The sequence below is a fragment of the Chenopodium album genome, chromosome 25 (assembly GCF_948465745.1).
Source record: "Chenopodium album chromosome 25, dcCheAlbu1.1, whole genome shotgun sequence".
Taxonomy (NCBI): domain Eukaryota; kingdom Viridiplantae; phylum Streptophyta; class Magnoliopsida; order Caryophyllales; family Amaranthaceae; genus Chenopodium; species Chenopodium album.
This window is the reverse complement of record NC_137858.1, coordinates 8,664,901-8,682,651: the sequence shown is the minus strand read 5'-3', so window position 1 is coordinate 8,682,651 and position 17,751 is coordinate 8,664,901. Positions and strand designations below refer to the sequence as shown.

Genomic DNA, 17,751 nt, shown 5'->3' with positions numbered 1-17,751 from the left:
AGGTCCTTCATAGAGAGCGCGATTTTTGTCAATTACTGCTAGAAATTTCAGCAGCTGCCTTGCAGAAGCTTCAAGGTCTACACTCAGTGTGATCTTTTGTGCTTCAGACCACTCTATCTCAGGGCTAGTTCTGACATATTTTGAGCCCGGGACAACAGTTAAAGACCCTCGATACACAAGTATTCTATAGTGTAAGTCTTTGTTTCCAATAAGCAAATATGTAAAAACTGGAAGAATTCAGATATGTAATGTCATCTACATATTCTGTTAACTGCATATTCCCAACCACCATAATCATTGATCCATTACATACACACAAATTGTATAATACTCTAAATAAAATTCCTAGACAATGTTCCGTTATAGCTGAGTAAATTTACCTTACAGACAAAAGGCGGCGGAAGTGGAGGGTATATGGGAGACAGCACAACCGCCTATGGCTATGGTGGTGTACCAGGTACAAAGAGCGGACATGAGCTCTTCCCATTGCCATGAGTTTCTTGGTTGCGAAGGGGCTCTTCAAATTCATTCAAATGGGCTGAAATCTTTGACAACCGGGAGTGATGAGTGAAATAACAGTATGATGCAAGGAGATGAAATCAAGGTAATTTTAGCAGGGAAAAGCAACTGATCATTCTCATTACAGAAAACTGAGTACAGGGAAGCAAATATATACAATAGGACAAAGCTCAGCTTTTCCGATCCATATAAGGACAAAATCAGCAAGAAAAATAACGGCAAAGATTCCCTAATTCAGACCCCCTAACAAACTAGAGCAGCTGGCAGAAATATCTGTTATAACAAACTTGATTCTCTTTGACAGAATTACTAAGATGACCCTGCCTACCTTAATAGGGAGAAGTGCAAGGAATCAATATTTAGGGGAAGGGCATGTTAGTCGTAGCCTATTAGTAGTAGCTAGCTTGGGGAATAAGTTAGAGTTTGTTATCAGAGTTATTCTGTAAATAGGCCTCATTAGGAGGAATAATCATCATGTTGAATATTGTTGAGGTTATGTTATTGGGAGAGAGTGAGCCTCTCAAAAGCTCATATTAGGATATCGAAAGTGAAGTTATCATCCAATTTAGTGTAATTCTCATCTTAATGCTATAATCATTTTCTTAATCCTAATTTCTGCCACTAATAGTGCTGTAACCAAGCTAAATCCTAGCAAGGAGCTGCACTTTAGACTATAAGGATCCAATTGGGTCCTCCGAGTGCGGCCCACAAGTTGTTTTTTTCTTCCCCTTCGAGGGATGGGCAAGCTGATCAGGTGGAGGAGAAGTCCTCTATGATGTTACATACTAAGGCAGTCATACCTAGTAGTGGTCTATAGTTACTCGTGAGTGAGTACAGTACAATAATATTGAGGGTAGTGGGGGTGAAATTATATTAGGTGAGGGAAGTGGTGTGGATATTGTGACTCACAAGGAGAATGTACAATGTAAGGGTTTGGTTGTTTCTGAAACTTTTGGGGTAGGTTTTATTTCTCTAGCTTTTATGATCAAATAAATATAGTATAAGGGTCTGTTCTCTTACGTTAAAATTCAGTTCAGTTCAGTTTAGCTCAGCTCCTAATTTCCTTCTCTTATAAAATATTCATTTTAGTTCAGTTCAGCTGAGTTCAGTAAATGAGAACAGGCCCTAAGCCAGTATGATTGATGTTTGTTGAACAGTGATGGTTATCTAAACCCTATATACAGAACAAATAGTTGTAACTTGTAAACTACCAAAGAGATAAAGCTACAGGTCAAATACATGCCACAGAAACTTAGAAACATGAATTAAAAACACAAATTTGTTAAACCACCACAATTTGATTGCCACCGTACCAGAGTTGGTTATTCCTTGAGGCGAGATTTGAGTGACTATTTGAGCATAAACTCCCAAGACACTCCTGCATCTTTTCTGCATAGATACAACAGATGGGGCATAAGCATCACATTTACATGATAGAAATGAAGGTAGCACCAACTTAGGTGTTACCATTCTGACTCAAGTCACTAAACCTGTCAATCTTCAGGTCTGCATTACAAAATTGATTGTAACATATATGTTCGTGTTCAAGCTCAATTATACCCTTCTGCTGTGACTTGTAAATGGACTTGAATCCTCCTGGGATTTAACACAGTAGCTCGTAACACTTCTCGGATAATTATCATTTGAATGAAGCTTCCATGGCTCAGCGTACCACTACCATGTTTTGCCATCATTGAAGCAGGCAGCGAAAACCTGGTATTCTTGCAGTGTTGATAATAAAAACTTCCAATGTTGCTAAGACTATCACACATCCTAGCAAGGTTTACAAGGTTATTACTATATTACATTCCTTGAGCCTTATTAGCATATTGTAGTGTTACAATTTACAAAATGATGATCAGACGAGTCAGGCCTGTACAAAAAAATTACTACGTAAGAATAATCTCTAGCTTTTATGATCAAATAATATAAGCCGGTATAATTGATGTTTGGTTGAACAATGATGGTTATCTAAACCAATATTAGATAATGCGACAAGTGATGAGGAGATGATACAAGCAAGTGATTATATTGCCTGAAGATGCTCATGGCACCAATGACCAGTACAAAGGGTCATAAGTCATAACAGTATCACAAAATCAATTGAATCATGTAAATTGCCTACCTTGATTCTAAGAACATACAGCACCCTCATTCAATTCTTCCTATCTGATAATATTTGCATACACTAGCACTACCTAATCTATCCGAGTATCATTCTAGATTTGTGCTATCAAAATTTGTCTAACTTCTGCTAAGAGAATAAAAATTAGCAAATCCGTTATCATTTTTCTCAGAACCAGGGTAGTTTAAGAAGAAAGCCGATGAAGTAGTTGATGATGATGAAGATGCTGGTGACCCTCTAGCATCTCTTCTGTTATGAGGTGCAAAAGGACTCATATCCTCCTGGGTATTACGCAATGGCTCATATTCCTTCTCAGTCAAATATGTATCATTCGAGTGAAGTTTCCATGGCTCACCTGTACTACGTCGAGCCATCAGTGGAGCAGGTGCTGAAAATCCTGGTATACTTGCAGTGTCAATAAGAAAATCTTCCAATGTTGCTAGAGATTTTAGCTGGCTTCCTAGAGATGCAATTGTCTGCTGGCAGTCGGCAAGCTTTCCAGCTGCAACGGCAAGATCTTCCTGCATAAGACATTTGTATTAAGACCAACTCTTTTGACACAATACTAAAATGCTATACAGAACCATAAAATGGAAATTATTGTTAGGTGTGATGATAATATAGAGACAATATGCTGTAATATACCTGCTTTATCTTCAACTCGTTATTAGAGTGCGCCCTTTGCTGAACATTAAGCTCCTGTGTTTTTTTCTGCAGCTCGTATTCCATTTCCTCATATTTGGTGGAAAGTTCTGCTACCAAAGCCTTTTCCTTCTGCACTTGCTCATTTAATAATTCAATCTGAGCGGACATTGTTTGAAGCTGTTCTCTCATGCCATCAAGTTCAGAATTCAGGGCTTTCTTTTCTTCATTTGCTTGTTGCAGCTCTTTCTCGAGCTCGTTCTGCACCTGCTCATTTGACAATTCAATCTGAGAGGACATTATCCGGAGCTCTTCTCTCATACCATCAAGTTCAGAATTCAGGGATTTTTTCTCTTCATTTGCCTGTTGTAGCTCCTTCTCGAGCTCATTCTTCTCCTGTTCATTCAATAACCCCTTCTGCACCTGCTCATTCAATGATTCAATCTGGGAGGACATTGTTTGGAGCTCTGCTCTCATACAATCAAGTTCAGAATTCAGGGATTTCTTCTCTTCATTTGCCTCTTGTATCTCCTTCTCAAACTCTATCTGCATGTTCTCAATCATTAAACCCGACTGTGCCTGCTCATTCAATAATTCAACCTTAGAGGACATTGTTTGGAGCTCTGCTCTCATACAGTCAAGTTCAGCAATGAGGGATTTCTTCTCTTCGTTTGCCTCGTGAAGCTCCTTCTCAAGCTCCATCTGCACGTTCTCAGTCATTAATCCCTTCTCCGCCTGCTCATTCAATAATTCAATCTGGGAGGACATTGATTGGAGCTCTGCTCTCATACAATCAAGTTCTATATTCAGGGACATCTTCTCTTCATTTGCCTCTTGCAGCTCCTTCTCAAGCTCCATCTGCACATTCTCAGTCATTAATCCCTTCCGCGCCTGCTCATTCAATGATTCAATTTGAATAGACATTCTTTGGAGCTCCTCTCTCACACTATCAAGTTCAGAATTTAACGATTTCTTCTCTTCATACGCCTCTTGCAGTTTCTTCTCAAGTTCCTTCAGCTTCTTTTCTGCCTGCTTCAGCTGAGCCTCTGACTTCTCCAAACTGTCTTGAGTTTGAGCTAAATCCATTTCCTTCATTTTGAGCTCATCACTTAACATTGCTTCTTGCTGAAATTCTAGTTCCTCTTCCTTCTTTTTCAGCTCATTCTCCAAATCCTTGCACCTTACAGAAATTTGCTTCGATAATGCTTGTTCTTTTTCTATCTCAGCACGCAAGGACTTTATCTGAGAGGACATCAAGTTAGCTTCTCGCTCAAATTGAATGAACAGTGCTTTATAGAACTGTTCCCCTTCATTTGCATCATGTAGCTGTCTATCCAGCTGTTCTAACTTCATTTGGGCTTCAATCAACTGTACTTGTGATTCTTCGAAACAACTTTGAGCTTGGGCCAAAGATTTAGCCAATTCAGCCTTTTCCGCTTCCACTTTACATATATTTTCTTCAAGTTCAGCTGTTCGACGAGCCATAGACTCAAGCTCAATCCTTACACTACTATCTTCCTTATGAGCTGCCTTTTCAGGGGTCTCATCACAAACAACAGACTGAACCTGAGGCCCATTATTAGGCAAGGAAGCAAGCCGCTCCATTTCAAGGAAATCATCCATCAGATTGATGTCTGTAGAAGGTGGGTTCATGTTCCTGTCCACTTTCTCACTCGTGAATTGATCAAGTTCGGCAATTAAGGCTGAAGCCCAAGAGCCATTCGTCTTACGCCCATCAGACTCTGAAGCACTTAGTTGCTCAGCACCATCTGACTGGCTGTCGGTCAGTGATTCAGCACAGGAAGCAACAGCAGTGCTTGACTTGCACTCATTGCTTATTGACGTAACTCTAGAAAGTGATTTTAGCTTTCGACACTCAGCCTCTAGCCTGGCTAACTTTTTTATGCTCTCTAAATGCTGCTTGCTAGCTGTTTCTGCAGCTTTTGTGCTCAAATCCCTTTCAATGGTCCTCACCTCCAGTTCCTCTGATAGAGATTGAAGCTCCTGTCTAAGCACTACATTTTCTTCCTCTAAAAAGTCAGTTCTATGTTGTAACTCAAGATCATTCATTTTGGAAGTTTCTAGCAGGGCCTGAAGCTCAACAAGCTGGTCTTCCAGCCTGGTCTTGGCAGTTTCCAATTCACTTGTTTTCTCAGCTACAGCTTGATTTATTTTCTTTTCTTGCTCATCCCTTGCAAGTCTAAGCTGCCTAACACACTCTTTCAGAGCTTCATCGAGTTGGCCTACTCGGTCTTCCAGGGATGACTTTTTCTGCACTACAGCTTCAAGTTGTTGCTTCAAGCTATCGGCTTCTTTTTCAGCCTTTTCCCACCCTAAGATTCAGAAGTCAGTACACTAGTGAAGTAATTACAGTGCACAGACTTGCAGTAATATAAACTGTGGGAAATGGTTTTATCCCTCATAATATAAATGATGACTGTTTCATTTATAAGAAAAAGAAATGCTTGCATAAAGATATATGCCTAATAGAAAGTAAACGATTTAGGCTTGTAGCAGCTAAGAATGCTGCAGGATTTAGGCTCTCCGGAGTTGATGCATCCAGTTATCACGTATTCACATGCATTGAGAAAATAACTTAACGAAGATTTCAAGAGCACACTAAAAAATCTGAGAGAAAATTTTAAGGGTGGTCTGAAAGAGTAAAAGGGTGTTAATTCCAAGTATAAGAAGGTTCAACAAAATATCATAAGACAACAAATGATAACTGTATAATAGAACTTATGAGCTTCCTAAACAAGTTTCGCAATTACCTGCAACAGCTTCCTCAGCAACTTTTGAATGCTGTTTAACTAGTTCATCTTTGTGACTGACATTCACAAGAGCAGCTGAGAGTTTTTCTGTCAGAAGCTTGAAACTCTCTTTATCTTCTAAACAGCCATTGCTTGATAGATGCGCAAATTTCACCCCTTGGGAGTCCTTAATGGAAACAGTGGACACATGTTCATTTGAAAGACTACCTTTTGATATATCCTCCACACAACCATCTGGTGCTAGTGGTCGAGTATCTCCATTCATAGATATTACAGGTGCATCTTCCTCTGATAAGCTATCATTTGGCGTATCTTCTTCTGTGGCATCTGATAGTTTATGAGTCAAGCTGTTCTCTCTATCGTTGGTTTCTTCTCCGTTGATTATACTTTCTGTAGCTTTAGAGTTAACTTCTGGTGACTGGGAGTTATTTGGAGATCCTTTTATAGGCTCCTGCTTCAGTCACACAAAACATGGATGTATTAGCTGCCAAAGCACCAGGAACAATAGCGGGCAGAGTTACTGATGCATTAGGGTGAAATCCTTATAGACTTTATAGTGGATGAATGATCAGACATTGATAAGTACATATGTGCATGATTAGGGAAAGAATAAGAATGGAGATGAAGTTGTTAAAGTGTCTATATCCTTTTCGATGTGAGCTATAGTCTTCGAAAACATCAATTAAATGGGTTTATGACCCAAATGTCAGTAACTTAATGCTGCATAGTTCCTCATCTACTAACAAGAGTAACAACAGCCTACATTTATTGATAAATGATTCTGCAAGTTTTCCTCAACCAGAGAAATAAAATGGCAATGATCAGTCAAATAAGATATGAATGTTAAAGACCCAACAGATGAGAGATTGAGAGTAAAACAGTAAATCAATTACTGAATTAAATTTGCAATGTGAAGTTTGAAGTGAAGTCCTAAGCTAGTAAGCTATGTTACTCAGAGTCGGATAGAAGTGTTGAACACAACCTTCTTATGAAAAGCTTCCATGATTTCGGTCCAAAACAAAGTGTCATACCCATGTCCGAGTATCCAGTATGAAAACGAACAGTTCGAGTAACACAAGCCCTTATGTTGCAAAGATTTTAAACACAGGACACATAAGTTCCATCAAACTACACAACATAGATCCTAATATTGGTCCATCAAAGTAATTTCACCTCAAGATATGCATTTACAAGCTAGCCTAACATCGCCTTCAACGAAAAAAATGCAGAAACAATTTGATTGCAGTCACTCAACAGAAAGATACATCCATATTGTAACACATATCAATCTGTAATTAACTAAATATACATAAAAATGCAAGATTAAGTAACTCCAAATCACATAAATTTATAAAAGAAAATGCAAAAATAACAAACCTGATCCTCCGAAATTTTGTCAGAATGAGAAGACATTGAACCTGAACTTTCAGTCTCACCACCAATCTTCTCACAGGATTTCTTACCCCACAACCATTTTCTCTTTACCATTTCAATTTCTCTGAAATTTAGTCTCAGGGTAACTCACCATCAACTTCATTTGCACTTAATTTCAGTTCATTCACCTGCAAAAATTTGCCAAAAAAAAAAAAAAAGTCAAATTTGCCCACAAATTGACATATTTTGTATATCATTAAACAGCCCCATTTCACAAAATGTTGTAAGACTTTCAAATTAAGCTATTTTCATCACAAGATTAGATTTTATCAAAAAAAAATTACCGATACAAGAAAGGGATTAAAAGAATCAAATTGAAGGTGAAAGAAAAAAAAATTACCTACTAATTTAAGAAATCATGTAACACCCATAACTTAAAACATAAAATTAGCAATACCCATCAAGTTAAACACAGAAAAACTTGCAAAAATCCCTAAAAATTTAAACTTTTATGCTAATAACAGCAATAAAACAGTGTTTTAAATTTATGAAACTGGGATATATAGTGACAAAAAATAATTAAGAACCCATTTTGTAGCTGTTAATGTGAATAAAACATTAAAACCTTTTATTTGGATAAAGAATCAAACCCAGAAAACTTTTGAAAAGAATAAAATAAAAACTGAGCTTAATCTTATTTTAAGAACAGCTTTATTTCAGATTAACAAACTAAAAAAACAGTTAGAAAGAAACAAGAAGAGCAAGACCCAAATGAATACCTTTGACCAGGAGACCAGATATTGGACCAACCTCAGAGCTGAAGCACTTATTGTAAATTTGTAACCAAGATTTTTTTAATTTTTTTCAATAAAGATCTTTAATCTTCTTGGTAGAATGTCAGCTACTTAGAATAAATTGCTTAATAAACCAGTTAAAGTTCAAGTAATACTCGTCTCGTGTTTTTTTTATATGTTACACTTAAATAATCTCGTTTTAATATCTTTCGTTACTTTACTTCAAGTACAAGCGTACAAGTAAAAAGTTTAAATTTTGAAAATACTTATAGAAAATTCAAACTCTAAAACAAACAAATTTAATGTCACATTTACAAAATTTGATCTTGCAAAATAAAAATGGGACATTTTTTTTTATTTTTCTACTGTTTTTGTAATTTAATTCAACAAGTAGTGATACTATTTTGGTAGGGAATTTGAATTGAAAATAGGTAAAGAAAAGAAAAGTGGGGAAATCAGCAGAAGCAGAGCATGTGAGGGAAAGGTGATGTTGAAGTAAGTGGGAATGAGGAGAGAGAAAGAAATAGGGGCAGAAAACGAGGGCAATAATAATAACTTTTGCAGCTTTTTTTAATTTTTGTTTTTATTTTCTGTGTATATATAAATGAGGATTGATTTAAACGAAGCTTCTATTTATTCCCGCCTATGCGTAAATGTTTATGGGACTTGCAAACTGTAAACTGCAATTTTTAACATATGTAGGTAAAGTGGTAAACTGTAAACATTATTGTAAGTTTGTAACTTCAGAAATCAGCTATGAAATTACTACTCGTATGATGGAGTATCTAGTAACACCATCGTCACCATGTTCAGGTCACATAATCTGATCGTTAATTTTGACCTTATTCGTGCGGATTACATTAATTCATAGGATATATCAAATGAGATGTTGTATTAATCATATTCATATAAACTTTTTTATACGTGAAGTTTTCATAATTTTTAAAATTGGAATGTAAAGATTTGTAATGATAAGTAAATACAAATAAAAAATAGGATCCGGTTTGGTCTGTTTGTATAAACTTAAATAATTTGTACTAAACGTATGTGTGCCAAAAAAAAAAAAAAAGGTTAAGGGTCTATTCACATTTACTGTACTGAATTGATTGGAGCTGAACTGGACTGAATAAAGTTGAAATGAATATTTTATGAGAAAAGGAAATTAGGAGCTAAACTAAACTGAGCTGAAGTGAACTAAACTGAATTGTACTGAACAAGACTGATTGGAGCTGAAATAAACTGAATAGAGCTAAAATGAATATTTTATGAGAGAAAGAAATTAGGAGCTAAATTGAACTGAATTGAACTAATTAATTGGAGCTGAATTGAATTGAACTGATTAGAGCCGAACTGAATTGAAATTAAGCTGAAGTGAACACGCCCTAAATTTGTCAAAAAAAAAAAAATATTTGAACTAAACTAGTCTAAGTTCAATTCGACAATGTAAGACGTTTCACACTTTCACTATGTGATGTAAAATTGTACTTCGTAAATGACTTCGATTACATCACAACATTACGCTACACCGTATAAGATTTGAATTACATTTTAAATGTTTGAAAATTTCATTTGAATGATAAAATGACAAATTGAAAGAATAGTTTTTAAACCATAAAAAGTTACTTTGATTAGTTATCAACTTTTGCGTACCTATCCCATCAAAAAAAATAAAAAATAAAAAAAAATATTTGAGTACATTAAAATAACATGTTTTTAAACAAAAAAAAAAAGTCAACAACCAATTGTCAAACTAGACATGTATTTCATTTGCTGCCTTCCTTTTTATTTACTTGTATTTCATTTGTTTTTTTTTTTTACATACTTCTCATGCACATATTTGAGATACACCATAAATTATAAAATAATACGACCCGCAATTTTTTGTTTTTTATTTCACACATTTTCTACCTTACGGAGTATTTTTTTTTATCATGCACCATGGGCCATGGGGTTAGTCGGTTGACGTTATAGGAGATACTTAGTAATAAAGGATTACTGGGCAATGGGGTTAATCGGTTGGTGTTATAGGAGATATTTAGTAATAAAGGGTTACTCTATGAGTGTTGTTTGAGTTACTTTTATTATTAAAAGTTTCTCATTAAGTATAATAAAAGGTTTATCCTGTCAATATTATAGGGATTACTTAAAAAAAAACGCACTAATATACTTCGTAGTTAGTGGCGTAGTTCATGTGTAAGTTGTAAGTGGACAATTTCCTTTTATATTGGGCCTCCATAGAGTAAAAGATCTACTTGCTTAGAGCACGGCATGCACAGGGCCTTCAAATTTTCACGGACATGGCTACTGTTAAACTATTGTCTATATACATGTGACTTAAACGGTGGTAGTCTTAGTCAATGATTTGATTTGCCTTTAGTGTTTCCTTTTGAAAATCTAATAAGGAGTAACTTTATGGCCTCGTATTTTATAGACGTTATTCAAATACTTCATCTATTTCATAATAATTTACGTGCTCAAACCTAATGTACATTATTATTTTGACCTTAAATTACTTGTATATAATTATATTTTAAGTTATAAATATTAAAAAGTTGATACTTTAAAGGAAATTTTGTATTTTATCACCCACAAGACAAAAAATTTAGATTACCACCAAATCTGTTAAATTAACGTTTTTTAAAAATAAAATCGATTTTCGTACAAAAAAAATGATATAAAACTAGAGAATTAGAGAGAGTTTTTAATCGTCTGTAAAAGAATATATTCACGGGTTATATGCATATTTTTTTTTTGGAAATACCAATATTTTAAAAAAAATAATTTTAATTTATCGCAAGTATATGCATTAATGCATAATTTTATAATATTTATTTGGCTAATCTCTGTATAATAAAAAATAAATAAAATTAATGCGTATACTATTATTTGCTTAAAATTTACAATGAAATGATTGATTTATTCTTATAAGTTAGATGAAACGACCATAATACCAGTTCAACAAAAATATAGTACTTCTTTTCTACCATTATGTTGACTAGTTATAAGAGATCATTTAGAATCTTTAATTCAATTTTATTAATTATTGTGTCACATACTAACCATTGACACATCTAATTTATAAATCCTATGTACCAAATAAGCTTTTAAAAGTAGTACATGATTGAGAATCTCTATAAATTTTATTTTTGTAAAAAATTTATATTTAGATAGTCAATTCATTATAATAAAACATTAATATATTTTATTAGTGAATAGGTAAACATCAATATAATGTTAATATATTTTATTAGTAAATAAGTAATATTATTTGTTCAGGTCACTTAATCATAGTTAAAAAATGAATTCTAATGAAAGTTGTAACTTCTCAATATATATAAATATCGAAAAAAATTTACAAATAAGAAGGCCATTAAGATTAAAAGTGAAGCTCATAAAGTTATCTTTCATTGCTCATGAGAGATTATATGGGGTTTATTCTACTAATATTATTTGTTGATTTTGTAAAATCCTATTAAATTAGATTTATCTCAAACAACTATGATAATAATATTATGATTCCTTTATATAGTGGAAAAAAATTGTCATTATTTAACATTATGTTGGTTGTTAGAGATATAATGAAAAACTTTTATGTTTGTAATGCTAACACTTGTGATCATTTCCTAATCTTCCAAGTGTAAGGCCATGTTCTCTTCACCTTAAAAAAATAATATTAAGTAAAAATAATTTCAGTTCAGTAAAAATAAGTTCAGTTCAATAAAATTAATTTCAGTTTAGTAAAAATAATTTCGGTTCAGCAAAAATAAGTCCAGTTCAGTAAAATTCAGTTTTCTTAAAGAAGAATTATAAAAGAAAATCAGTAAAAATAATTTTAGTTCAGCAAAAATAATTTCAGTTCAATAAATTAATAAAAGTTCAGTAAAAATAATTTAAATTCAGCAAATATAATTTTATTTCAATAAATTTAATTTCAGTTCAACAAAAATAAGGTGAAGAGAATCATTACCCTTTTATTACTTGAATTGCATCCAATATACAAAATTGATTATACTTGAATTGCATCCAATATACAAAATTGATTGGTGCGTATTCAAATTCATATTATTAGCACCTTTGTACGTAGTCAAATTCATATCATTATCTATGGTTAAAAAAAAAAATCATATCATTAGCTCCTTTAGTGGAGATAGCTTTTATAATAAGATATGTTATTTGGTTTTGAATTATATACGAGTAATTCATTAGTTTTGAAATACAAAGTCATTTATACATAGATTATAGTGTATATATTACTTTATCCATTTCTTTTTAACTAACACATTTATTTAGTCATGTTTATCAATGTACAAACCATTAATATCTTTAATTGCTGATAAGCAAAACACAAAGTCTTATATGTGGCTGGCCACACAGTGTGGCAGCCACTATAGGGCTTACTTTGCTAGTGCAATGTGGGTTACTTGGTCAGTGTTAGAGGGGTTACCTTGTCATTGTTATAGAGTTACTCAGTTGGTATTAAAAGGTTACTAAATCAATGTTGTGGGTCGGGGGTTACATTAAGTGGCCACACGGTGTGGTTGGCCGCACACAAGACGAACTGCAAGCAATATTATAAAAGTTGATATTTTGAAATATACATCGTGATGAATCTAACAAGATCCCTCATGACTATTTTTATTACGTATGGATCACAAACATAATCAAAGAAAAGTATGTGAATAGTGCTAAAGTCAAAACATGTAAACTAAAAAAACAGAGGAAGTATAACCTTTATAAAGTACCTCATGAGGACAACCCAATCCGGGTTAGCAGGCTTGACAATTTTTGGAGAGTAGGGGAAGGTATTAATTAAGGGAAATCGATCCTTTAAATTATTGTTACGAATAGGAATTGAACCACTAATCTCATTATTCGAAGGTGGCCTCTTTTTCACTAGACCATTTAGCTTGGTATACTAGTATACAAATTGATCGAATTCATCAATATAGAAAATGAGGTGACAAGAAAAGTCTAGACCCATTTTATTAGTGGTCAATTTTCAACCACAAGGTAATATAGGCTCTTCCTCTTTGTATTCGGTTTGTCTTAAGACTAATCACTAATAGACCAAGTGCATGCATGCCTTATGAGTTATGACCAAATAATAAAACAAATAAACAAGTGATCATTTTGTCATGGTGTTATAAGGAGCAAGGGGACCTTAGCAAATGTCACTAAACTAGCAAATTAAATGCAACTTGGGCACTTTTGTCATTTCACATTCTTTGTCAAATTTATTCTATAGTTCTACGTGTTCTTGTTTAAGATGCATCTATCTTTTTCCTCTCTATGTGTGGTTCACATCGAAATCAAGATTTTCTACTTCAATTTGTGCCTTTGGTGTTCAATAATTTTTGAATGGGACCTAAACACCTAACATGTACTCTTTTTTTTGGACAATTGTTACCTTTTGTATATATTGTAATTTTGATCCCTAATACTTCTTCTTATTACACGTACTATATAGTTTACGATAATATTTGAGTAAAAGACAAATGTAAATAAAATATCAAAATTTAATCTACATAACTACGTACATTGCATTAACTTTTATGAGTTTTTATTTATTTATGCATTTATTTTTTGAAACAACTTTTATGAGTTCCTTATTATTTAAAATGAACTACTAGTAAAATAGAAGCCTATAAGGGTATTTAGTGTACTTTAAATTAATATTACGTATAAGGGTCTATTTTGATTGACTGAACTAAACTAAACTGAAATGAGTGAAAATAATCTGAAGAGAACATGACCTAAATGAGATTATATATTTTTAAAAAGCAGACTCAATTTAGAAATATTTTCAAGATTATTATAAAGATCCACTATTAACATTTCATAAGATCATTAATCCCATATGATCCCCATGAACTTGGAATATGCTCAAATTTTTTTAATTTTTTTTTATATTTTTCAAAAAAGCAAAATTCAAAAAAATAAAATTAAAATGCTCAAAAAAATACTTGCAAATCAAACATGGTTCACAAAAGAAAGAACCACTAAAATGCACAAATAGAAAAACAAAAGGTAACGTGGTCACTCTATAAACCTATCAACACTCTCAAAAATCCTATCCACATCTCTTTGTATCACCCTTTATTTTCCTCCACTTAATAAAAACACTACACATTAAATATATGAACTATATGATCATCTAACCATATTGTAGTAAAATAAATCAAAAGCAACAACAAGAAGAGAAGAGGAGAAAATTATATATTGAATCTAAGAAAATAATTATATTAATTAGATTTAATACATAATTAAGTATGGCTCAAGCAATGTTGCTTATGCCTAATGTTTCTACTAACACAGTTGATTTGAAGAGAAATTCATTGCTTAAACTTCAAATTGAAAAGATTAAGCCTAAATCTTCTTCTTCTCATCTTTTCTTTTCTCCTCTTCCTTCACTTTCTTCTTCTTCTTCTTCAACTGTTTTAAAGACTTTTGCTCTTTTTAAGTCTAAGGCCAAAGCTCCTGCTAAGAAGGTACATTTTTTTATTTTTTGTAATAATTTTATTTGATAATTATGTATTATTGAGATTAATTATTTTGTTATTATTAATGTTATGTTAATTAGGTGGAGAAGCCAAAGCTTAAAGTTGAAGATGGTTTGTTTGGCACTTCTGGAGGAATTGGGTTTACTAAGGAAAATGAACTCTTTGTTGGTCGTGTTGCTATGATTGGATTTGCTGTAAGTTGATTAATCACTTTAATCTTTACATTATATAGTTGATTACATTATTTTACATATATAATCATAAGTATATATGTGTACATAATACTAGTATGATCTTTTGGATACTTAAAATATACGGATATTCAAGATCTTGCAATGTTTCTGATCTTGAACATTAACGAGTGCAGCTAAGATTTGAGTACATTCGGATTTAGTTGTCTCTTTATTAGTTTATCTTTTAGTGTTAGTTTGGTAAGTACCTTCGATCAAACTGATGGAGGGTAAATTTTGCATTGATAAGAAAAATTAAGGGGGTTTTTTGAGTGAAAGTCCTTATATTTGTTTGGGGTCTACTTGTATTAGATTTTAATGAGCATAGCTTGTAATTAAACTCTCTAGCAACGTTACTTAAGTAGCACTAGGTTTGTACTAGTAAAATAGCTAGATTTGTAACTTTTTTGTAAAAAAAATAAAATTTAATTACAACTTTTATTCATATAGGACTAATAATCTCAACTCAAGAAATTAATCCGAGCTTTTAATAATTGTCAGATTTTTTAAAAAAATTTAAATAATTAACGAGTTTAAAGAAAATCATGAATATTTTACATCAACCCGTCATTTAATTGATATTGATTATACTTCAGTGGACAATGCAAAAGAAATCAAATCCCATGGTCTTGGTAAATCAAGTTTGAGTAAATTAGAGAAAATAAAATGTCAAACAAAAGTATTTTCCATATCATATATCTTACACTAAAATCTTTAAATAAGGACACAAGCAAAGAAGAAGCATCCAAGCTTATGAAGCACTTGGTACCACCCCTCTTGGCTATACTAGTAGCCTTATTTCCTATCTCCTACACCCCTGCCTCGCTTGCCATCGATACAGCAAGAGGGGCAGCCTTGTTTCGAAGATCCTGCATCGGGTGCCACGACGCAGGAGGGAACCTAATCCAGCCAGGGGCAACATTGTTTTCCAAGGATCTTCAAAGGAATGGTGTTGAAAGTGAGGAGGAATTGTATAGTATAACTTACAATGGGAAAGGAAGAATGCCTGGATTTGGATTAAATTGCATGCCTAGAGGACAATGCACCTTTGGGCCGCGATTACAAGATGAAGAAATAAGGCTTTTGGCCCAGTTTGTCAAGTTGCAGGCTGATAAAGGCTGGCCCAATATTGATATTTATAATGACTAGTTGTTTATGTATTTTTAGGGATTTTAATCATTTTTAGTATAACTTAATCTTGTTCATTTGTGATTCTTAAGTTTTTAATTATGCATTGTACTTTGAACAAAATTTGACTTGTGCGAGGTTTAAAACCATTCAAGATTTTAACTTTTTAAGCGCGACATGACCTATGATCAATTTTAATTTGATTGGTAACTTGTGATTTTATCTAATGTAATGTTTTATATGCATGTCAAATGATCATTTTGTATGTGTTTTGTAATAAATTTGTAGGCATCATTGTTGGGAGAAGCTGTAACAGGAAAGGGTATTTTGGCTCAACTTAACTTAGAAACCGGAATTCCCATCTATGAAGCCGAGCCTCTTTTGCTCTTCTTCATCCTGTTTACCTTGCTTGGGGCAATCGGAGCCCTAGGAGACAGGGGTAGGTTCGTGGATGACCCTCCCACCGGACTTGAGAAGGCGGTCATCCCACCTGGAAAGAATGTTAGATCAGCTTTGGGTCTTAAGGAAGGAGGTAATATACTTGACCTAAAATCTTAATATTGAATGTCATTGTGTGACTGAGTGTTTGTACGTGTGTGCACGAGTTAGGGTTTACATGTTTATATTATACCTCATACATATAAACAAAATAATAATAAATAAAATAACTTATATTTTGTTATATATTTTTTCTCAATTACATTGTACACTATGATTGAAGGTTAGATTCATCTAAGTAAATTATAAGACTCATTAACTACACCAAGTAGAAAAGCACATGTTTAAGGTACAAAATTCCCTAGTCAATTTAGTGTTATATTTTTGAGGATGTTTCCTAACTTTAAAACAAGGCAAAATCTAGTACTTCGTATTACCATTGGGGCAGTCGTGCACAAAACTTGCTTCTTTAATAACGTGTTTCTATTACAAGTTCTAATAATCAACTTTGTGTTGTTGAAGGTCCTCTATTTGGATTCACAAAGTCAAATGAGCTATTTGTGGGAAGATTGGCACAACTAGGATTTGCATTCTCCTTGATAGGAGAAATCATAACAGGAAAAGGAGCCCTTGCACAACTCAACATTGAGACCGGAGTTCCTATCAATGAAATCGAGCCATTGGTTTTGTTAAACGTTGTCTTCTTCTTCATCGCCGCCATTAACCCTGGAACCGGTAAATTCATCACCGATGAGGAAGAGGACTAGGCTTAGCTTAGTATATCATCTCCTCTTAGTATAATTTTTGGAGATCTAGCTCCTTTAAGTTCATGTACAAGTGCAATACTTTTTAGTAGGAAGTATTTATGTATGTATTATCATAACCATGAAATTATGAATGGTTAATCTTGAAACAAATACTACATTGAGATGGTTTTTGCATATGTTTTTTTTTCCTTTTCTAGACATTGTTAAAGAATCAAAGTAACGTTATAGGCTAAGATTTATAGTGGTTAATACTTGATACACGTTATAAATAATGTTTAACACACTATAATTAAATATTTAAGGGCTAATTAAACCTAAGTGACGGGTCATTTGACTCATTTCAACTAAGGAATTATGAGTTACAGATTAGACTATAAAGTATAATTAAATTTGTTTTCTTCACCATATTTCTACTTATAAGAAAATAAAACTATGAGATCTTGGCTAACTAGCTTAGTTAAGA

The 17,751-nt window shown here is 33.2% G+C and overlaps 2 protein-coding genes across 3 annotated transcripts; one reads left to right on the top strand and one right to left on the bottom strand.

The window, feature by feature from the left end:
• Nucleotides 1–2,535: 2,535 nt before the first annotated feature.
• Nucleotides 2,536–8,474, bottom strand: LOC145614245 (uncharacterized). 2 transcript variants are annotated; one of them, XM_081669266.1, is made up of 5 exons: nucleotides 8,211–8,474; nucleotides 7,435–7,619; nucleotides 6,058–6,508; nucleotides 3,290–5,619; nucleotides 2,536–3,165 (listed from the first exon to the last, which is right to left on the bottom strand). In XM_081669266.1, exons 2-5 carry the CDS (start codon nucleotides 7,543–7,545, stop codon nucleotides 2,764–2,766), a joined length of 3,294 nt encoding a protein of 1,097 aa, XP_081525392.1. In that variant the 5' UTR covers nucleotides 7,546–7,619; nucleotides 8,211–8,474; the 3' UTR covers nucleotides 2,536–2,763. The 2 variants fall into 2 exon arrangements, with proteins under 2 accessions (XP_081525392.1, XP_081525390.1); XM_081669264.1 differs by having other exon boundaries at nucleotides 7,832–8,240.
• Nucleotides 8,475–14,378: 5,904 nt separating this feature from the next.
• On the top strand, nucleotides 14,379–17,462 carry LOC145613200 (photosystem II 22 kDa protein, chloroplastic). Its single transcript, XM_081668262.1, has 4 exons — nucleotides 14,379–14,713; nucleotides 14,806–14,919; nucleotides 16,372–16,615; nucleotides 17,044–17,462. The coding sequence occupies exons 1-4, from the start codon at nucleotides 14,495–14,497 to the stop codon at nucleotides 17,286–17,288; spliced, it is 822 nt and encodes a 273-aa protein (XP_081524388.1). The 5' UTR covers nucleotides 14,379–14,494; the 3' UTR covers nucleotides 17,289–17,462.
• Nucleotides 17,463–17,751: the final 289 nt, after the last annotated feature.

Coding starts and splice junctions, on each gene's coding strand:
- LOC145614245 (XM_081669266.1), bottom strand. CDS start 7,545: ATGGTAAAGAGAAAATGGTTGTGGGGTAAGAAATCCTGTGAGAAGATT. Junction 5,620..6,057: donor TGCTGAGGAAGCTGTTGCAG/GTAATTGCGAAA, acceptor TCTGAATCTTAG/GGTGGGAAAAGGCTGAAAAA. Junction 3,166..3,289: donor ACGAGTTGAAGATAAAGCAG/GTATATTACAGC, acceptor TGTCTTATGCAG/GAAGATCTTGCCGTTGCAGC.
- LOC145613200 (XM_081668262.1), top strand. CDS start 14,495: ATGGCTCAAGCAATGTTGCTTATGCCTAATGTTTCTACTAACACAGTT. Junction 14,714..14,805: donor CCAAAGCTCCTGCTAAGAAG/GTACATTTTTTT, acceptor TATGTTAATTAG/GTGGAGAAGCCAAAGCTTAA. Junction 14,920..16,371: donor TTGCTATGATTGGATTTGCT/GTAAGTTGATTA, acceptor ATAAATTTGTAG/GCATCATTGTTGGGAGAAGC.